The sequence below is a fragment of the Bos indicus genome, chromosome X, assembly GCF_029378745.1.
Source record: "Bos indicus isolate NIAB-ARS_2022 breed Sahiwal x Tharparkar chromosome X, NIAB-ARS_B.indTharparkar_mat_pri_1.0, whole genome shotgun sequence".
Lineage (NCBI taxonomy): Eukaryota > Metazoa > Chordata > Mammalia > Artiodactyla > Bovidae > Bos > Bos indicus.
This window is the reverse complement of record NC_091789.1, coordinates 65,629,705-65,651,900: the sequence shown is the minus strand read 5'-3', so window position 1 is coordinate 65,651,900 and position 22,196 is coordinate 65,629,705. Positions and strand designations below refer to the sequence as shown.

The 22,196-nt window shown below is 39.3% G+C and overlaps 3 protein-coding genes across 18 annotated transcripts in view; 1 reads left to right on the top strand and 2 right to left on the bottom strand.

Annotated features, from left to right (window-relative positions):
- LOC109555228 (UDP-N-acetylglucosamine transferase subunit ALG13-like) overlaps positions 1 to 13,477 on the bottom strand; it is a 73,027-nt gene extending 59,550 nt beyond the window's left edge. For 6 of the 8 annotated variants that reach the window (XM_070783712.1, XM_070783714.1, XM_070783716.1 and 3 more), the window contains exon 1: positions 647 to 13,477. In XM_070783712.1, the coding sequence (XP_070639813.1) occupies positions 647 to 1,051 (405 nt within the window). In that variant the 5' untranslated portion in view covers positions 1,052 to 13,477. The remainder of the gene's footprint in view (positions 1 to 646) is intronic. The other 2 variants (XM_070783713.1, XM_070783718.1) reach the window with 2 other exon arrangements.
- Positions 13,478 to 13,751: 274 nt separating this feature from the next.
- On the bottom strand, positions 13,752 to 19,423 carry LOC109555229 (UDP-N-acetylglucosamine transferase subunit ALG13). 7 transcript variants are annotated; one of them, XR_011565175.1, is made up of 5 exons: positions 19,287 to 19,407; positions 18,207 to 18,369; positions 17,562 to 17,616; positions 17,039 to 17,177; positions 13,752 to 14,199 (listed from the first exon to the last, which is right to left on the bottom strand). XR_011565175.1 is itself a non-coding variant. In XM_070783729.1 (5 exons), the coding sequence occupies exons 1-5, from the start codon at positions 19,365 to 19,367 to the stop codon at positions 14,085 to 14,087; spliced, it is 411 nt and encodes a 136-aa protein (XP_070639830.1). In that variant the 5' UTR covers positions 19,368 to 19,423; the 3' UTR covers positions 13,752 to 14,084. The 7 variants fall into 7 exon arrangements, 4 of the variants coding, with proteins under 4 accessions (XP_070639830.1, XP_070639832.1, XP_019811476.1 ...); XR_011565174.1 differs by lacking the exon at positions 17,562 to 17,616 and adding an exon at positions 15,643 to 15,758; XM_070783729.1 differs by lacking the exon at positions 17,562 to 17,616 and having other exon boundaries at positions 18,207 to 18,265; positions 18,353 to 18,369; positions 19,287 to 19,423.
- The window catches only part of DCX (doublecortin), a 399,925-nt gene continuing 397,141 nt past the window's right edge, over positions 19,413 to 22,196 (top strand). For all 3 annotated transcript variants that reach the window (XM_070783724.1, XM_070783725.1, XM_070783722.1), the window contains exon 1: positions 19,413 to 19,602. The gene's annotated coding sequence lies outside the window, so the exon portion shown is untranslated. The remainder of the gene's footprint in view (positions 19,603 to 22,196) is intronic.

Sequence of the window (22,196 nt, the reverse complement as noted above, 5' to 3'; positions counted from 1 at the left end):
GTTACAGATAACCTAGCATGTTTAAACATACTAGGAAAGATGACCTCCTGGGATGGAGAGCTTGAGAATAGTTCTATAGAAAACTGAGCAAATGAAAAAAAAATAAAAATGAAGTAGTTTTATAGAAATGTAATCAATCAACACAACATGGCTCATATGTGAATATTTACTAAAGAAATCATAATGTCAATGCTGAAAACAGATCTCACCATATTTGATAAACTAAATTTGTTTTTGTTTTTTAAATTTAAATATCACCTATAGACCTCCTGAGGCTTCCCAGGTGGTTCAGCGGTAAAGAATCCACCTGCCAATGCAGGAAATGCAGGTTCAATCCATGGGTCAGAAGATCCCTTGAAGAAGAAGATGGCAACCCACTACAGTATTCTTGTCTGGAAAATCCCATGGACAGATGAGCCTAGTGGTCCACCGGGTTGCAAGAGTTGGACAGGACTTAGCAACTAAACAGACATCCTAATATGGAAGAAAATGAGGAAGGAGATAAGGCCTCTCTTCCACAGTAGAAAGTCTATAAGTTTAGTTCAGTTGAGTCGCTCAGTCATGTCTGACTCTTTGCGACCCCGTGCATCACAGCATGCCATGCCTCCCCGTCCATCACCAACTCCCGGAGTTCACTCAGACTCACGTCCATCGAGTCAATGATGCCATCCAGCCATCTCATCCTCTGTCGTCCCCTTCTCCTCCTGCCCCCAATCCCTCCCAGCATCAGAGTCTTTTCCAATGAGTCAACTCTTCGCATGAGGTGGCCAAAGTACTGGAGTTTCAGCCTCAGCATCATTCCCTCCAAAGAAATCCCAGGGCTGATCTCCTTCAGAATGGACTGGTTGGATCTCCTTGCAGTCCAAGGGACTCGCAAGAGTCTTCTCCAACACCACAGTTCAAAAGCATCAATTCTTTGGCGCTCAGCTTTCTTCACAGTCCAACTCTCACATCCATACATGACCACTGGAAAAACCATAGCCTTGACTAGACGGACCTTTGTTGGCAAAGTAATGTCTCTGCTTTTCAATATGCTATCTAGGTTTGTCATAACTTTTCTTCCAAGGAGCAAGCGTCTTTTAATTTCACGGCTGCAGTCACCATCTACAGTGATTTTGGAGCCCCCCAAAAATAAAGTCTGACACTGTTTCTACTATTTCCCATCTATTTCCCATGAAGTGATGGGAACAGATGCCATGATTTTCGTTTTCTAAATGTTGAGTTTTAAGCCAATTTTTTCACTCTCCACTTTCACTTTCATCAAGAGGCTTTTTAGTTCCTCTTCACTTTCTGCCATAAGGTGGTGTCATCTGCATACCCGAGGTTATTGTTAATTCTCCCGGCAATCTTGATTCCAGCTTGTGCTTCTTCCAGCCCAGCATTTCTCATGATGTACTCTGCATATAAGTTAAATAAGCAGGGTGACAATATACAGCTTGATGTACTCCTTTTCCTATTTGGAACCAGTCTATTGTTCCATGTCCAGTTCTAATTGTTGCTTCCTGACCTGCATACAGGTTTCTCAAGAGGCAGGTCAGGTGGTCTGGTAGTTCCATCTCTTTCAGAATTTTCCACCATTTATTGTGATCCACACAGTCAAAGGCTTTGGCATAGTCAATAAAGCAGAAATAGATGTTTTTCTGGAACTCTCTTCCTTTTTCCATGATCCAGCGGATGTTGGAAATTTGATCTCTGGTTCCTCTGCCTTTTCTAAAACCAGCTTGAACATCTGGAAGTTCATGGTTCACGTATTGCTGAAGCCTGGCTTGGAGAATTTTGAGCATTACTTTACTAGCGTGTGAGATGAGTACAACTGTGCAGTAGTTTGAGCATTCTTTGGCATTGCCTTTTTTTGGGATTGGAATGAAAACTGACCTTTTCCAGTCCTGTGGCCACTGCTGAGTTTTCCAAATTTGCTGGCATAGTGAGTGCAGCACTTTCACAGCATCATCTTTCAGGATTTGAAATAGCTCAACTGGAATTCCATCACCTCCACTAGCTTTGTTTGTAGTGATGCTTTCTAAGGCCCACTTGACTTCACATTCCAGGATGTCTGGCTCTAGGTGAGTGATCACACCATCGTGGTTATCTTGGTCATGAAGATCTTTTTTTTACAGTTCTTCTGTGTATTCTTGCCACCTCTTCTTAATATCTTCTGCTTCTGTTAGGTCCATACCATTTCTGTCCTTTATTGAGTCCATCTTTGCATGAAATGTTCCCTTGGTATCTCTAATTTTCTTGAAGAGATCTCTAGTCTTCCCCATTCTGTTGTTTTCCTCTATTTCTTTGCATTGGTCGCTGAGGAAGGCTTTCTTATCTCTTCTTGTTATTCTTTGGAACTCTGCTTTCAGATGCTTACATCTTTCCTTTTCTGCTTTGGTTTTTGCTTCTCTTCTTTTCACAGCTATTTTTAAGGCCTCCTCAGACAGCCATTTTGCTTTTTTGCATTTCTTTTTCAAGGGGATGATGGTCTTGATCCCTGTCTCTTGTACAATGTCACAAACCTCCGTCCATAGTTGATCAGGCACTCTATCAGATCTAGTAGCTTAAATCTATAGATGATATTTAAAGATAAGAAACAAGTTAGAAAGTATCATTTACAAAACATATAAAATGTTTACCTACAGGAAGCAGGATCAGAGATGAGGAGGAATGGGACACAGAACTGCTGTCTCTTGTTATAAGCCTTGTAGAACCAGTTAATATTTTACATATTTACATGTATTATCTTAGGAAATAAGTTAATTCAATAAAGTGAGCAAGAAACAGAACATAATAAACTGGAAAAATGATAAGCATAATGTTACAGCTAAAAGGGACCTCTTGTTTTAAAGAAGAGAAGTTCTTCATTCTTTACAGATGAAGAAATAAGTTTCAAATAATTATAAGACTTGTTCATGTTTTCACATCCAATTGGCAATAGTACTAGGACTGGAACTATGTATTGTCTCCTGATTTTTGCAATTACTATAGAGGGATTGCATTCTAAAGAAGATATGAACTAAGACTCAGAAATGAGTAACTACAAGTTATGTTCCCCAAATTAGTAAAATAGGACTTTTAAAAAAAGACCTGTAGGACAATACTAAAATTCCTCCCGTTTATAATAGAAAGCAATCTCATAGTAATAAATACTGTCCTTTGAAACATCTATTACACTTGAAATCCCAATTGGCTAACTATTCTTCCACAGCAAACTACTCCAATACTGCAAACCTCTAGAACAGTGGATCTCGAGGGAAGGGCTTGGAAAAAGATTGCCGCATGCCCAGAAATTCTGATTCAGCCAGGGCTGGGGTGGGTCCCAAGAATCTGCATTTCTAATGGCTTCGCTGGTGGCTCAGTGATAATCTTCCTGCCAATGCAGGAAATGCAGTTCGGTCCCTGGGTCCAGAAGATACCCTGGAGTAGGAAATGGCAACCCACTCGAGTGTTCTTGCCTAGTTTCCCAGAGGAGCCTAGTGAGCTACAGTCCACGGAGTTGTGAAAAATTGGGCATAACTTAGCAACTAAACAAGCAGTTCTGAGGTGGTATTGATGCTACTAGCCCAGGACCAGAGAAGGCAATGGCACCCCACTCCAGTACTCTTGCCTGGAAAATCCCATAGACGGAGGAACCTGGTAGGCTGCAGTCCATGGGGTCGCTAGGAGTTGGACACGACTAAACGATTTCACTTTGACTTTTCACTTTCATGCATTGGAGGAAGAAATGGCAACCCACTCCAGTGTTCTTGCCTGGAGAATCCCATGGACAGAGGAGCTTGGTGGGCTGCCATCTATGGGGTTGCAGAGTCGGACACGACTGAAGCAAATTAGCAGCAGCAGCAGCAGCAGCCCAGGACCACACTTTGGAAACCAGTGCTCTAGAACAAGGTATTCCACCAGTTATTAATAAGTGTTGCTAAGAAGAGAATTTCAAGGCCCTATACTATAATCCTGTCTTTAAAGTTCATATGCCCATTAGCAAAATTAAAGGCTCCAGTTCAGTTCAGTTCACTCAGTCATGTCCAACTCTTTGCAACCCCATGAATTGCAGCACGCCAGGCCTCCCTGTCCATCACCATCTCCCGGAGTTCACGCAAACTCACGTCCATCAAGTCGGTGATGCCATCCAGCCATCTCATCCTCTGTCGTCCCCTTCTCCTCCTGTCCCCAATCCCCCCCAGCATCAGACTCTTTTCCAATGAGTCAACTCTTTGCATGAGGTCATCAAGGTACTGGAATTTCAGCTTTAGCATCATTCCTTCCAAATGACACCCAGGGCTGATCTCCTTTAGAATGGACTGGTTGGATCTCCTTGCAGTCCAAGGGACTCTCAAGAGTCTTCTCCAACACCACAGTTCAAAAGCATCAATTCTTTGGTGCTCAGCTTTCTTCACAGTCCAACTCTCACATCCATACATGACCACAGGAAAAACCATAGCCTTGACTAGACGGACCTTTGTTGGCAAAATAATGTCTCTGCTTTTCAATATGCTATCTAGGTTGGTCATAACTTTTCTTCCAAAGTGTAAGCGTCTTTTAATTTCATGGCTGCAATCACCATCTGCAGTGATTTTGGAGCCCCCAAAAATAAAGTCTGACACTCTTTCCGCTGTTTCCCCATCTATTTCCCATGAAGTGATGGGACCAGATGCCATGATCTTTGTTTTCTGAATGTTGAGCTTTAAGCAAACTTTTTCACGCTCCTCTTTCACTTTCATCAAGAGGCTTTTTAGTTCCTCTTCACTTTCTGCCATAAGGGTGGTGTCATCTGCATATCTGAAGTTATTGATATTTCTCCTAGCAATCTTGATTCCAGCTTGTGCTTCTTCCAGCCCAGTGTTTCTCATCATGTACTCTGCATATAAGTTAAATAAGCAGGGTGACAATATACAATCTTGACGTACCCCTTTTCCTATTTGGAACCAGTCTGTTGTTCCATGTCCAGTTCTAAAGGCTCCAAGGAATGCCAAAGTTACCTGCTTAACTTTGACCTGGTCTTTCCCTTAAGTGGAAAAAAGGCCAAGTCAAAGTTAATCCACCTGCAATACAGGAGACCTGGGTTCGATCCCTAGGTCGGGAAGATCCCCTGGAGAAGGGAAAGGTTACCCACTCCAGTACTCTGGCCTGGAGAATCCCATAAACTGTATTGTCCGTGGGGTCACAAAGAGTTGGACACAACTGAGCGACTTTCACTTTCAGTTTCAAAGTTAAACAGGCAACTTTAGCATTCAAGTTACTAATGGTTTTTAGTGCACTATAGCTAAATGCTTTCAAATTTTCAAAGTCTGAGCAATGTTACTCCAGGAATTTTTCTGTGATCTAAATCTAAGGATGTTGGAATAATTACATTAGATACTACATGTCAAATGCTTACATAACTGCTTAGTAAGTATTTGTTGCTGTTGTTGTTTGGTTGCGAAGTCATCTCCAACTCTTTTGCAACCCCATGGACCACCAGGTTCCTCCGTCCATGGGATTTCCCAGGCAAGAATACTGGAGTGGTTTGCCACGTCCCCCTCCAGGGAATCTTCCTGACCCAGAGATCAAATCTGTGTCTCCTGCATTGGCAGGCAGATTCTTTACCACTGAGCCACCAAGGAAGCCCCCTGTTAACTGCTATCCGCCAAATAAAAAGGTTCACTAAGAAATTATTCTTTGGTCCAAAAAAAAAAAAAAAAAAAAAAAGGTAAGAAACAGAACAATTTCACCTAAATTCTACTGGAAATCAAGCCGTAATTCAAATACAGCTTCTCAGAGGTGCTTTCCCAAACTTTAATGCATCTCCTCCCTTTGACATTGAAAATAGGAAGAAAAACAATTGCCTAAAAGACCTTTTAAGCACTGTACTATGGGTACAGATTAAAATAAATTGAAGAAAATAAAAATAATTAACAAGTCATTTGACCTGTCATAAAATTGATGTGCTTTTACAACTACTTTTCATACCATAATTCAACTTGAAAAAGGGATTCGTTGTTTTAACTCGAATAGTCTATTTCTTCTTTCACTGATGAAATAGGGAAATTCTCTGTACTATGAAGAATATAAATACTAATAGTTTTAATTCTAAGATAACACTCCTTCATGTTTCTATAAGTAAATTAAATATGTCTGGATTTTTTTTTAAAAGCATACACTGACATATATGGTATAGTTGTAAATGTATAAAAATGCTTTTGAGTAATTAATTTCTAAGAGACAATAGAGTATCATGAAAAGATTATGAAATTTGTTATGCCATTTCAATCTGTCTGCATTGATTTCCTTAAATGAAAGTGAAGTCGCTCAGTCGTGTCCAACTCTTTGCGACCCCATGGACTATAGTCCACCAGGCTCCACCATCCATGGGATTCTCCAGGCAAGAATACTGGAGTGGGTTTGCCACTTAACTGTAAAATAAAGTTGACAGGCTATATGATGTCTAAGTTCTTTCAGGTCTAAGGAAGTGTGATTCTCTGTGAGTCAAAAGTGGGTAACAGATATGCCCTCCCTTTAGATGAACAAATTTCTGATCAACATTGACCATAGCTTGTAGGGGGATTAACATATTATCCTGGCAAATTGTGGGGCTGAATGGCCCACATAAAAATAAATAATAAATCTTATCTTGTCAAATGAAATAAACAGACTTGGATTTTTAAACATAACAAAATTTGTAACTATGTGTGGTGATAGATGTTAACTAAACTTATTGTGGTAATCATTTTTGCTATGAAAGTGAAAGTCGCTCAGTCATGTCCGACTCTTTTTGACCCCATGGACTTACACAGTCCATGGAATTCTCCAGGCCAGAATACTGTAGTGGGTAACCATTCCCTTCTCCAGGGGATCTTCCCAACCCAGGGATCGAACTCAGGTCTCCTACACTGCAGGCAGAGTCTTTACCAGCTGAGCCACCAGGGAAGCCCTTATTTTTCACTACATATACATACCAAATCATTAAGTTATACAATTTAATGTTACATGTCAATTATAAGTCAACAAAACTGAAAAAATTAATAATAGATATATGTATATAACAACATCATTGCCTGCTGTAAAGGCAATTAGCATTTTTTTTAATTGATAAATCATTTACTTCAGTCATTTTTCAGTATGAAATAACATGGGGCCAATGGGGGAAACTGCTCTGCAATTCTATAGAAACCTGTTACGGTCTTTCACTACTGAAAAATTTAATGGTAAACTTTTTAAAAAACATTTTTAACAGCACTCTGAAACTAGAACCTGTCACTTCTTTTCATGATGAACATTTAAGACAGAAGTAGCAAGGCAAGATTAGTGAAGAAAAGAAATACAATGGTTCTAAAACAAAATCCGGCCATAAGACCCTATACCAACTCCTCAAAGTTTTAGGAAGGAGTCTATAAAGAAAAATAACTGACTTCCCAGAACAGTTATTCTTGTTCAGATATGCAAAACAGAAGAAACATTATCAGGAGCCACTTGCTTTCATTTCCTCTCTTCCCTAGTTCCACCCAAAGCATTCTAATACAGATTAGAAAAAAAAAAGAAAAATAGTATGTTTAAAAATATATTGACACAGAAATACTGAAGGTTGTTTTTTGTTGTTTTTTAAGCTACTTGCAGTGTCCAGTCAGTCTACAGATAGACAGGGAATTAAAGGAAGGGAGAATAAAGACCAGAACATTCTTTTGTTTTGATGCACTGAAGAGACTCATTCCCTTACTCCTCTAAGTAAACTTTAATTCTCTAACCACAACCCCAGCTTGAGACTGAATATGAATTTAAATATGAAATTCAAGGAAGATTTTGCTTTATTACTTAGGACTGAATTCTAGCAAAGTATCTCTAAGCCTAATCCTACTTCTTAAAACAAAAACTGTAACCAAGAGGAATGTATTATTTCAACATTTTTTTTTAATTTTCAAACATGCCACACATGTCTTAGAAGTCACCTATGAGGGAAGCTAGTTTTACTAATTTACAAATGGAAAAACTGAAATTCAGAAAACTACTTAGGATGAAACATAGGAATGTTTTTCACTCCTAAATTTGGGTAGTAGGTGTATTATCTACTCTCTTCATACAGTAGTAGAGAAACAATCAGTATATTCTGGAAAAAAGAGGAAATGAACAGAAAACAATGCAATATATGGCCTCTCTCAGACATTCCAACAGTGACTGAACTAAGGTTCAGCAAATACCTTAGAAGCACACGTGACAGTAAATGAGTAAATTATAACACTATGTTGCTTTACCAGATAGCCTAATGTAATATATCCTAAAATAGCTACTATAAATGTATATAATTTTCATTTAGCTCTTTTTATCAATTAGAAACTACTACAAAAGTTTTTGGGTTATAGATACTGAGTTAAAGTATTCAGGTTAGTTTCAAAATGCTGTGTGGCATGTTTCAAATGAGAAAAATTTATAATTTGTTTTATATTATAAAAACTGGAAGTCACTAAATTTAAATGTATTTAATCAGAGGGTTTAATTATAAAGGAGTCTGTTATCATTAAATATTAATGAACAATGACCAAGGAATCAAATTACTGAAGTTGGCCTCCATCTAGGGATTCTTAACCTAGCACAGCCTCAAGGTACCTGTAAATTCCTTGTAACTCATGGCAAAATGTTAGTACAGAGAGAAACAGAGTTTTAAGTATTTTGAAGCGTTTCATGATCTCCCAAAAGCTTAAGAACGACTGTCTTTGAAAGCAGGACTGTAGCCATCAAAATCCCATGACATGGGAATTCTCTGAAGGTCTAGTGGTTAAGACTCTGTGCTTCCACTGCCAGGGGCATGGGTTTGATCCCTGCTCAGGGAACTAAGATCTAGTAGGCTGCAGAACACAGACACCCCACCCCCAAAAATCAATCATGACAGAGTATCAATCTGCCAGGATATAGTAAAAATTCATAAAGACAGTAAGGATCTAGAAATGAAATACCAAAACAGATAGGACATGATGGTATTAAAAACTGCTCAAAATATTTTTTAAGAATCAATATCAACATCAAGAAACACGTATTTTACCTTGCCGTCTAAAGCTAGATTTTTTTGCTTATCTTTTATCTAGCCACCCAAAAAATCATAAGGATTGAAAGAACTATACCAGATTGTACTAGAATATTCATTTAAGGAATGAACCATTTAACAAGGAATTAAGTGTGATTTCGTGGTTATCCTCTGTACTCTCTTACTGGAAAACACTATAGCTACTGCTTTTTATAAATCTCGGATTTTTAACACCATGTTTGTCCAAAAATCCCCAACAGGTATCATTATTTGACAGATCCTTAAATACCACTAGAACATTACATAGGATCAGCACTGCTATGTTTTAGATGCTATTTCTACAAACGCTTGATCCTACAAACTTCACCATATCATCACATCTTTCTTCTGAATGAGAGGCATACTAGATATTTTGAAGTCAAGTCAAAGACAGTGTGAAGTGAAAGTGTGCAAGATGACAATGTTTCCTAGCCCCAATATCTAATCAAGATAATCAGAAAAGACTACTAAATTACAGAAGTGCATTTATCATTTATGGACAGCCTACTGTTTTTCTGGCAGAAGACTCATAAATATAGTTCCTCCTCAAGCATACTGTAAGAGTTACTCCAGAGCAGGAACCAAGTCTAGAGTCCTGCTGATACAAAAAGTAGATTCTTATCATGCATTTATGTTTAAAAATAAAAACAAAAAAAAAGTAAGAGAACAAATAAATAAGTGGGCTTGAGACATTTAGGAAGTAAAGCTGAGAGTATCTGGTGACCAATCATATATAAAGGATTGGAGATGTAAAAGTTAAAGCCTGGAGGACTGACTCAATGGTGACACCATTAATAGAAATAAGGATCTCAGAAGCATGAAAAGAAGTAAGATTTGTTTGGGGGCACATCAAGTTTAGGATACTTCAGAAATTTATGAGACTGACATGACCTATAGGCAACTGGAAATACCATACAGGAGCTCAAATCACAGTTGGGGGATATATATGGGAGACAATATGAGAAACCCTGGGAGTGAAAATACCAAGAAAAAGTATATAAAGAAGACCAAAAATAGAGCCCAAAATACAAACATTTTAAGAGAAAACAAGAGCGTGGCAAATAAGTTGCAACCAGGCAACCAACTGGGAGTTTAGCAATCAGTATGCTTTCAAATTAGCAATGTAAAAACTGAAATAGATTACATAGCGACAATCACAATTCCCAGACCATCTTTTGGATATTTAAGTAGCATAAAACTACTTTTTCACATTATGCTCTGAGGTCAGTCTCCTCACTTGCAAAATGGAACAGTAACTATTTCATAAGGTTATATTATAAATGAGTATGTTTGTATAAAATGTTTTAAACAGTACACCATACATACTAAGCAGGCAATGGGTGTTAACTGTTACTATTTTCACTCCCCACTCCCCCAAAAAAGTATGGTACTGTTTAGCAGAAGATTGATTACCACACAGCTATCAGGACCACCCAGTCCAAATCGTTTCCAAAACACAATTTCAAATAATCCGCCCATACGTCTCATTTCTCAGACCATATGAAGATTTTTGGTCATCTCTGATAACTTCCTATTTTTAACAAATCACAGAGATTAAGTGCTTACATTATTAAGATAAAGGACCAAGAAAAATTACATCACTGTTAGTCATTCCTGACATCCTTAGTCTTGGAAAACTTCCTCAAATTGTCAAAGTGGTACACATTTTTATATTGCCCTGTGTCTACATGATTTGCCTTTAAAAACATACAAAGCAGCGCTCTAATTCTAGGTTCTAGGTGTCTAGAATCACTACAGTACTTTGAGATGATTACTTTTCGCAGAACCATACAACAAGTTCATCAGTTCTGTCTTACCTAACACCAAATCCTTTTTTCCTTCCAAATTATAAACAGTCTATTATAAATCCTTTACTTTCCAAGCATCCATAACTTCACATCACCTTTCACCTACTCCAACATCAATCAACTTTCTACCATTACCTGCCCACCTCTGAACCTACCAACAATGTGAATTTCTCGAAATGCTAAACTTTCTCTTTCACTGCCTTAACTTCTCAGTATCTCTCAACATAAAACTGCTAAATAAACTGCACTGCACTTAGGCATTGATTTAAAAAAATCTGAAGCCCTGTCAGGTAATGAAACTAAACAAATTTTATTTTAGTGGATACATATTTCAAATAGAATTTTGGTTACCATTGATTTCTTCATAAGGTTCAATCAGACAAACACTTGGCAATTAATTTATCCTAGCCTCTTTCCTAATCTGTAAAATGAGTGGTTTGCACTAGGTATTTTTAAAATTCTCTACCAATTCCAAAAATCTAAAATTCTTTGTCTTAAAGTCTATTTGTTCAATCTAGTATCAATCCTATCCATGGCATTTTGCTAGATTCCAAAAACTCAGGAGTCACCGGTTTTTAAGTCCAAGGTAAGGATGCAACACACGAAAGGAAAACCCAACTTAGTGAATTGTGAAATTCCCACTAAAATAAACTTCTGGAAATGAAGAAAATCTCCCTTGGATGTGATTAAAGTAACTAAAGTAAATACTGCTACTGCTAAGTCACTTCAGTCATGTCTGACTCTGTACGACCCCATAGACAACAGCCCACCAGGCTCTCCTGTCCCTGGGATTCTCCAGGCAAGAACACTGGAGTGGGTTGCCATTTCCTTCTCCAATGCATGAAAGTGAAAAGTGAAAGTGAAGTCGCTCAGTCATATCCGACCCTCAGCGACCCCATGGACTGCATCCTCCCAGGCTCCTCAATCCATGGGATTTTCCAGGCAAGAGTACTGGAGTGGGGTGTCATTGCCTTCTTCAAAAGTAAATACTACGCAAACATAAAAAGAAAACAAAAAGCTTACAACATGTATTATGGTATGGTACAAAGAGCACTTCCTTGGTGGCTCAGATGGTAAAGCGTCTGTCTACTATGTGGGAGACCCGGGGTCAATCCCTGGGTCAGGAAGATCCGCTGGAGACGGAAATGGCAAGCCACTCCAGTACTATTGCCTGGAAAATCCCATGGACAGTGGAGTCTGGTAGGCTACAGTCCATGGGGTCGCAAAGAGTCGGACAAGACTGAGCAACTTCACTTACAAAGAGCACAGGAATGGGAGTCAAGAAGTTGCTTCTCGTGGCAGCTCTGTCAAAGGCTATTATTTTAGACAAGTTGTAACCTCTGGCCTTCTTCCTCACCTGAGAAACGATGGGAATGAACTAGACGGTCTTGAAGATTCCTGCCAAATCAAAATGATTCTAAGATATTCACTGGTTTTTAAACCCCACAACTGATACAAAATTTCCTACAAAGCTGTAGTCAAGATGTCACTCACTACACACAACTGACACCACTGGCTGAAGCCTCTGCTAAATGAAATAATGGAATCTGGGTTATGTACTCATGTGGGAAAGAAGCAGAGGGTTTAGGGCTTTTTAGTTGTCTAATGTTTAAGTAGAGCCTTTCATTTATTTCTGATTCCCTATGGCTAATCCTTCATGACATAAAATAATTAAAGACTGAGTGATCAACACAAATTTTAAGCCACAGTTTTTCTCAAACTAGAGAAAAACATTTAAAAGAAAAGCCCAGAAAAGTGAAACTCTATGGATTTGAATAGGGACTTTCCTATAGCATTTGGTTAACACTAATATATAATACAATTATGATTATGGTGCTGTAAATTCCCAGCCATGTAGATATAGATTACTCACTTTTTAGATTATTTCAGCAAAATTTTAATCCAAGTTGGCATCCTCCTGCTACCCAGAGTACTTCTCAGCCACCACCTTCTACCATTAGTAACAATTTATTTTATTATTAGCCTAAGTAAAACACAATCAGGAAAATAAATCTACAAAAGCATTATTTAATGCATCCCAAGTAAAATGTTTAGAATATTTAACATCTTGGGATAATACTATTGAAAATAAATCTTTATAGTGAATGCTCTTTTACAGATCAGTTATATCTAAACTTTCTACCAAAAAACTGTCAATATTTATGGATAATCTAGTTTATTTTATAGGTCTTGAGACTACTTACCCTGTTCAGAATTTCATAAAGTATCTATTTTGAGCTTTGTGACTTTTAAAACCATACATTTAGGCCATTATACACCTCAGATCATTTATTCATTTGTAAAACTAATTTTATAAGGACATAAATAATTCCTCTATGATGCTACAATAAATGTTTCAATACCACTGTAAGAGGGTGGTCCTTAAAAAAAAACAGCAATTCCTATCGGCACAAATGCTTTTTGATTTACTCTTCTCAAACCAGTAAAGCTTTGGCATTGGGTAAGATTATTTTTGTCACTTTTATCATTGTGAACTGTGTTTATTAATAAGGGTGGGATTATACCGTTACAAAATTCCTTGCGATTTTTATATTTCCTCTTTTTATTTCTCTAACCTTTTTCTTCCCAGACTTTTAATTCACATGAGGCAGTCCCTAGAAATTATTTCTTGACATTTGATTGTCACTTTCTATTTATACTTTATAGGAACAAAATGAATACATCCACTCCACTCTATTCTTCAGGATAACAGTTTCTTGAAGTATAGTAGATCAACTGACTCGAAAGTTAATCTTTTTAAGGTAATTACTGAGCTTATATAAATAATTTATTTCACAGAACACAACCCATCATTTTTGTTTTGTTTTAATTTGGTTGGAGTATGAAGCTAAAGATTCTGACTCAAATGTTTTTTTACAAGTCTGTTACTGTTTCATTGTTTACTCTAAGGAACATAACGTAACTACATATGAGGTTTTTGTCAAAGCTTTCATATTTAATTATTTTTTTCATGATTCCAAGCCCATTTGGGATTCAAGGATAAACTGTGTGAATGTTCACTATATATTTCTTTTACTAAAATACGAAGATTAGGAAAAAGTCTAATAAACTTGTGAAACTGCAATTAGAATTTGGACCCAAATGCTAACATTCACAAATAAAATTTTCTATACATTCTATAGATGTAGGAGACTTATTAATTTATATTATTCTATAAACATATACTCTATATTAAACTTGATTTAACCACATTCCACGGGTTGAATTTGAGGGGTGTTTTTAAAGTGTTGAGAGTTTAGTGTTTATTTTTGTAATCCAACAACTTTATCCAAAAATGCAGAAAATTTTTCTGGCTGGCCAGGAGGAAAACAGTTCAGTGTTGATAAGTCCATTGACTGTAACAGCCCAGGAAGCATGCTAAAACAAAAGAAGAAAAATATTAGGTAACATGGGAGAAAATTTCATAATTCAATTCTGCCCACTTGATGACTGAATCTAACTTCCAAGAATAATGTGATGCTTCTCAAACTATGTGAATTTTAATGTATTTTAATATTACAGGTATGTACACTAATAATAAAACAACACAAAGAGCTTATGTCAATAGCAATGCAACAGTCACTTAATCTTTTATGTCAACTGAAATAGTTCAGAAATGTTATTTCATGAAAAATGTGGTCATATGGCTTTGGAACACTTCTCAGGACTATGCAGATATAACTTGAAGTAAATTAATTTATGAAAACAGAATAAATGAAACCAAAAGTGACAGTTACAAGACAAGCACAATAAGCTGGGGAGACTTACTAGACCATGCATGAAGATTGTAAAATAACTTTTTTTGCTAGTAATTTACTATTATAAATCCATATATAATTAAGCAACATACAATCGCCATGCATGTTGGAAATAAGGTTTCAATCACAACATAAAACTATTACTTCAAGAAATTTAATATTATAGCAGCCACTTAAGTTAGAACAGACATACAATCATCCAGCCTAGATTTGTGGCAAACAAATGATACACCTAAAATGAAAATACAACCAATTGTTGATTCTTCTCATGGCACTCATGAATGTGACTTTCTTGAAATTAATACAAGTAAAAAAGAATTCTAGAACTGAAAAAAGATTAATAAACTGGAGACTTGTACAACTGCCCTTTCAGCCTGAGAGTTTGAGTGTTTATGAAATCAGTGTTTCCCCCTTTTTAATGTACTAACATAAAAATCAAAGCTAATTTAATATTTAAAATGAAAATACTCACCAAAGGTATCTGGAAAAATTAACTTGCATAAACTAAGGAAGATGATTATTTATTCTACTTCAAAAATGGTATTAACCTGTAACAATCTCGACTACCTAAGGACAGATATGCCAATTATCTGCAGTCCAAGTAATGTTTATTATCTGGCTTCTCCCCACACTCACAATATTGTAAGAATGGCTTATATATTACAAAGCCACCCTGACATTCCCTCTCCTCCATCATTACAGGGATTAGAACACCAACCATTGCTCCTGCAACATTCAATGAATCTGTCTCCTCTCAATGAAAATAAAAATCTTTGTTTTTGTATTCACTGACATATGCCAAGTGTCTAGAATAATGCCTGGCACATAATATGTGCTCAATAAATAATGAATGAACAAGTACTTGTTGAGTGCCTAAGAGACAAAAAACATAAAATTAAAAGAAAAGCTTATGTTCTAGCCAGTTTCTTCTAAAGTTTATTTTAAATTTCAACTTTTAATAACATAAAAAATATTTATTCTGTAATACTTCCATGAGGTTTTTTTCCTTTTAAAACATCAAATTAGGACTGTATTTAAAATCAAGTAATTGGGAATTACTGACCTGACACTTTGGCAAGCTTCTAGTGTTGGAAGAAGAATTAATAGAAAACAAACCAGGAATTTTCTTCATCCTTCTATTGTGATGTTGATCAGTTCTTGCTGAATTCTAATATACTTCTAGAAAATAATACTCCTTACCAAAAAGCAATTCCTCTGCTTAAAATACTCTTTTAAAATATTTCTTATTAGACATAGAATAAAACCAGAATTTTTATGTGAGCTCTCCCCACCCAGCTTCATCTTCATATTACAGCCACCCTTGCTTACTATACTTCTGCCACACTAACCCTCTATTCCTCAAACACACCAAACTCCAAGCTCATTCCCAACTTAGGGCCTTTGCAGTTTCCACTGTTGCTTTTGACTCTAGAGCTTCACATGACTGGCTCTTTCTAGACATTTAGGTTTCAGCTCAAATGCACACCCAGTCATGCCTTCCCTAACCATTCTAATTAGTCTTCACCCCAGCTATCACATCACCCTGCCCTATTTTCTCCAAAACACATTTCACCATGTGAAATTCTCTGGATTGCTTATTTATGAACTGTTTAATGTCTATCTCCCACCACTGGAACACAGGTACCAAGAGAGCAGGGACATTATGTCATGTTCAGCACTATATCCACAGCACCAAGGGCTTCCCTGATAGCTCAGTTGGTAAGGAATCTGACTACAATGCAGGAGACCCCAGTTTGATTCCTGGGTCAGGAAGATCCACTGGACAAGGGATAGGCTAGGCTACCCACTCCAGTATTTTTGGGCTTCCCTTGTGGCTCAGCTGTAAAGAATCTGCCTGCAATGCGGAAGACCTGGGTTCGATCCCTGGGTTGGGAAGATCCCCTGGAGAAGTGAAAGTCTACCCACTCCAGTATTCTGGCCTGGAGAATTCTGTGGACTGTACAGTCCCTGGGGTTGCAAACAATGGGACATGACTCAGTGACTTTCAGTTTCCACAACATCAAAACAATGCCTGCTTTGCATTAGGTATAGTTGAATGACTGAATAAACGAGTAAATTTAATTCAGGGATTCCAGTGGATTTACTGAAGTCAAAACCTTAATTGAAAATATGCAAATGCCTTCCTTGCATAATGAAAAATAATGAACTCAAAAGTTTATATCCTCAGAGACCTGAACACCCAGACGAACACAGACACATGTGCACACACATTCAGATATTCACATGCAATGAAATAAGCATAGACACTGAAAGAAATACAACACAGAGATCACAGTCAAAGTAGAAGACAAAGGAGCAGGTTTTACTGGTGAGAAACTCAAAATGTTTGCTAAGTGGGAGAAAGTAAGAAGTCAAAGACACAGGTTGGTTAGGTAGGCAGGTAAGAATAGCTAGGAAGGAATTAAGACAAGAGGTCAAATAATCAGTTTCTAGTATACCTGCAGGTACAGTAGAAGAGATGCCCGTCTTTGTGTAGCTGCTTTGCCAATTCCAGTTGATGATTGTTCATCAACCTTTCATTTATAACCACTATAAGTGGCTTTCTTTTCTCCAAAGTCTCCAAACAGCTTCCTGCACCTACAAAAATATACCAAATTTGTCAATATAGTTTTAAAAAAAGTTAAGGTGCTTCACCAGGCTTTACAGCTTGAACTCAAGGCAACGCTACAAGCCTTTTAATCATAGATTCAAAATGACAAAAAATAGTTATGTCTTGCTCTCTAGTAAGTGTTACAAACCTGTGGCAGATTCATGTTGATGTATGGCAAAACCAATACAATATTGTAAAGTAATTAACTTCCAATTAAAATAAATAAATTTATATTTTTTAAAAAAGAAAAATACATTATTTATCACTGCCAACAAATTTAAGACCTATGATTCAGTGCTTTGCAACTTGCCCTCCAGTAATATGCCCTGGGCATGGGCCCTGAATACAAATAAGATTCAGGTTCAACATACTGTACACGAAGCTGTTGTTGTTGTTCAGTCGCTTTGACACTCCTTATGAGTCTGCCTGTTAAAATAAAACAAATCTCCACAAACATGCACATATATGATATTTGGGTCAATTCAACTTTTAAATCTAAACTCATTTAGATAGCTCAAATGGGAGCGAGGAGACTGTTAAGTGAACAAATTCTTTTGGAGTAGATGATGCCAGCACCAGCCTGTTATCTGCCTACCACTTACTGACTGGACAAGTTACTTAACCTTTTAATAGAAGTATAAAAAATCTTCCAAAGCCAGCAGCATCTCAATGACCAATTGCTGAACATTCCTGCAGATCTAAGCCCAGATATTAATTTCAACTGACAACTCTTAACACATGTCATTGGATATATATTTTGCCCCTCTGTGTTTAGGGTTCCTAACTGTAAAGCTGGGCTTCAAGTGACTGATTTCCCATTTTCTTATCACCCAGAAATTATAAATCCTCTCCAATAATGTTCTTGGTCTCGACTGTTATATTGAAATCAGTATTATATTCAAAAGGGCTGCTGGTGAGTTAATCTAGTGATTTTATTTTACATCAGAAAGGTTCGAGATTCTGTTCTTATTTATGGTCGATCAAAAACCAAACCGGGCGATTCTAAGGCACTTTACCTGCGTGACTAATAACAAGATCTGCTTTCTGAAGGTCTTCCTTCAGTGAATCCTTATACCTGTAAACATCCAGAGTGAATGACTCAGTACTGAATGGTTCAGGTACCACCTTTCCTCTACCTATTTGTAGGACAAGTCGGTTGTACCCGAGGCTCTGGATTATCTGAAATGGAAAAAAAAAGAAAAAGCAGGCCTTTTAAACAGGCCACTGGAAAACAGCAATGACGGCAACAAATCCCCCAATCAAAGCACGGGATGCCAACTAGTCGAACTAGTTTTTCAAAAGGCTCCTTTTTCCCGTCCTGGGCCCCAACGTGGAGCCTCACTAACCCTAAGCGATCTAAACGCCCCATCTCACCACGTCGGGCAAGAAACGGCCCTGCAAGATAGAGGAAGCAAGGCAAACACTCTTAAAGAGACGCTGCAAACTAGGGAGGAAGAGTGAGGCACACCGTTGTCGGGGCCCAGAACTGGGGCTGCGGGAACACGAGCCCTGAGGAGAGGACGCGCGGGGACGCCGGACAGGAGGGCGCCTGAGGCGGAGCGAAGGCGCAGTGGCCTCGGACCGAGGGCAGCGGGGCAAGGCTGGGGCAGGCGGGGGCGGCGCGCCAGCAGGGCCGTTCGGCTGGGGCCGAGTCGGGCCCACGGTGAGCGGGTCTGAGGAGCGGCCTGCGAGGCGGGCCCGGGACCAGGAGGCGGGCCGGAGCCTGGCTCGGGGAGGCGGAGCCGCTGGAAGGAGGGGCGAAGCCGGAGGATGGAGAGGCGGAGGCGGAGAATCGGAGGGGAAAAGCCGGGGGGAAAGGAGGAGCTGGAGGATGGGGAGGAGCGGCCCAGGAAGGCGGCGGGGAACAGGCAGAGGAGGCGGAGGATTCTGAGGAGCGGGGGAGCGGAAGGAGGGCCCAGTCAGGCGCGGGGAGGAGCCGGCCGAGGGGCGGCGGCACCTGAGGTCGAGCTGCTGGGGGTTCTTCGCGAGCGCCGCGGTCAGGCAAGGTTACCAAGGTTAGCGGTCAGGCTGGCGGCAGCGACTGGCGAGCGCAGAGCGGCGAGCCCAGCCGCCGCCCGCCCGCCTCCCCCACTCACTTGCAGACTGTCGTGCGCCGATACACACGCAATGAGGTCGTCAAAGCTGGTGGTCCCTACAGTAACAAAAACGCACTTCATCGCGCGGGTTCCGCAACCCCGAATCGCAAGGGCCGGATGTGACGTATCGGAGGCCACGCAGGCGGCCGCGTTGTGTGCAGGAGCCGGAAGTAGGCCATGGCCACCAGGGGGCAGTGGGCGCCTGGTCTGTGTCTCCGGGGATGGGAGGAGAGCAAGGACCGCTCCTGGTCTAAGTGCTGGCCACTTTTGTAAGCCTTTTGCGTGTAGGAGTTCACGGGACCTTCATAGTAAGGAGGTGGGCAATTGACAATTCTTTTTTTTTTTCAAAAGTGGGATTTAAAATAATAATCATGAAGTCTCACACCCTTATGTTTGCAGCCTGGTTCGGTACCACAGATCTTTGAATGATACAGAAGTTTTGGGATTCTTTATTGACTACCTTGTTTTGTCAAGAGACATTTGAGAGATGGTTTTACTTCAAAGTCTGTTCAGGGCATCTGGAATAAAAAAAAAAAAAGCCCCTTAGGGATGGTATGGGGAGGGAGGAGGGAGGAAGGTTCGGGATGGGGAACACATGTATACCTGTGGCGGATTCATTTTGATATTTGGCAAAACTAATACAATTATGTAAAGTTAAAAAAAAAAAAAAGCCCCTTTTAAAAATCGCTCTTTAGCGTGGGCACTTCCATCTGTGGTTCTCAAGTAGCCGGAGCCCTACAGAGTCTCTAGGCAGCTACAGAGACAGTAATCTCAATTAGCAAGCACTGTGTGTAAAATAGAGGCGTTAAGGCCTGGAGCCTATGTCTCTGTCTTGGAACCCATCCATTTAACAATTTAAAACGTAAAATTACCATAAATTTAAATTCTAAGCAAATATAAAATTATATGTTAGCATGAGTGAATACAGCAAATGTGTTACACTTAGGCAGTCAGGTAGAGAGGTGATTTTTCAAGACGCTTCTTTGTCCTATGATCATGACTAGGATCATTGCCTGCTTTATTTCATTGTAATGTTTTCTGTATGTCCTACCTAAAATTTCAGTTTAGCTGATATGTATGCTTTACATTGCCTGGTTATATACAGAAGAGATGCTATGAGAAGAAATTCTTTTAAATACCAGAGGGGATTGGAGGTAAATTAGACCTTAAACATGGGCTAAAATTACCTATGAAATGGCAACCCACTCCAGTACTCTTGCCTGGAAAATCCCATGGATGGAGGAGCGTGGTAGTCTGGAGTCCATGGGGTCACAAAGAGTAGGACACGACTGAAAGACTTCACTTTCACATTCACTTTTAAGTGTATTTCTAACAAGACTTTATATCTTGAGACTTGAATAAACATCTTTTTGAGGGGTGATATTGAGCGACTGAACTGAACTGATGCTGCTACCCCTTTCTTGATACCAAATTTCGTGAATTAATAATACTAGTTTCACCTGGAGGAGGAAATGGCAACCCACTCCAGTATTCTTGCCTCGAGAATCCCATGGACAGAGGAGCCTGGTGGACTACAGTCCAGCACGACTGAAGTGACTTAGCATAGGTACATACAGTTTCGTCATAACAGTAAATAAAGATAATGGTTAAATAATAAAATATAAGCATAAGCATATTTTCTGCCCAATAAAGGAATAAAGTATGAATATTTATTGGAATATAAAGACAAAATATTCCAAAATATTCTGTAATTCAGAAAGATCTCGCCTTGTGCCTGTGATATTTTTCCTATATCTGGAAGATATAAATTAAAGGGGCACTGTTCTGATGAGCTCATGGAGAGAAATAAGCACATGTAGAAGTTGAATATTCTTAAATTTCTAGAAAATAAGAAAATCGAATATCTAATGAAACAGAGCCTAGCCAAAACTGAGCTTCCATACTGAGTTAATGACTAATTTATCTGAAACTTTTTCCCCTTGCTGTCTCTTCTGGTCCCAATCCCTTTCTTGTCCCCTCTGACCTCAATCCTGTGCTAACTGAGCACTAATCAACCAGAGTCAGTCCACTAAAATTGCTGTTGTTGCAGATATTATCATTCTGGTAAAAATCTCAGGTTATTTCTCCAGGGCAAAATGAGCTCACAGACCCCAGAGCAACGGTCCAGAGAGTTCTAAACCAGAGACATTTTGACTCCTGAAATCATGATTAAGAAATATCAGAAATGTAACTTTGTTCTTCGGAGAAGGCAATGGCACCCCACTCCAGTACTTTTGCCTGGAAAATCCCATGGACAGAGGAGCCTGGTAGGCTGTAGTCCATGGGGTCGCTAGAGTCGGACACGACTGAGCGACTTCCCTTTCACTTTTGACTTTCATGCATTGGAGAAGGAAATGGCAATCCACTCCAGTGTTCTTGCCTGGAGAATCCCAGGGACGGGGAAGCCTGCTGGGCTGCCATCTATGGGGTCGCACAGAGTCGGACATGACTGACGCGACTTAGCAGCAGCAGCAGTAGCAACTTTGTTCTTCCCCTTTAAAACATCCCCAAAACTCAAAGACCAAGAAGGAGTGGACCTGAGATTTGTATCCCACTTCCTTACTGTGCAGTACTTAGTGGCTCAGTCGAGTCTGACTATTTGCGACCCTATGGATTGTGGCAGGCCAGGCTCCTCTGCCCATGGGGATTCTCCAGGCAAGAACACTGGAATGGGTTGCCATGTCCTCCTCTGGGGGATCTCCCCTACCCAGGGATCAAACCCAGGTCTCCCGAATTGCAGGCAGATTCTTTACTGCTTGAACCCCCAGGGAAGCCCCACCCTCCTGAATGCCCTGCAAATAAATCCTTTCATTGCTGAAAACTCCTGCTGTCAAGAATTTGGCTTACTGTGGCACAAGTATATGAGCCTTTGCTTGGTTACATTAATACTTTAAATGGGCTAGACTTTAA

Excerpts from the sequence above, each read along its gene's own strand:
- LOC109555229 (XM_019955917.2), bottom strand. The coding sequence starts at position 19,367 with ATGAAGTGCGTTTTTGTTACTGTAGGGACCACCAGCTTTGACGACCTC. Across the intron at positions 18,370-19,286 it reads CGGCGCACGACAGTCTGCAA|ATAATCCAGAGCCTCGGGTA; the intron begins GTGAGTGGGGGA and ends TTTCCATTTCAG. Across the intron at positions 14,200-17,038 it reads CTCTTCTACTGTACCTGCAG|CATGCTTCCTGGGCTGTTAC; the intron begins GTATACTAGAAA and ends CTTTTGTTTTAG.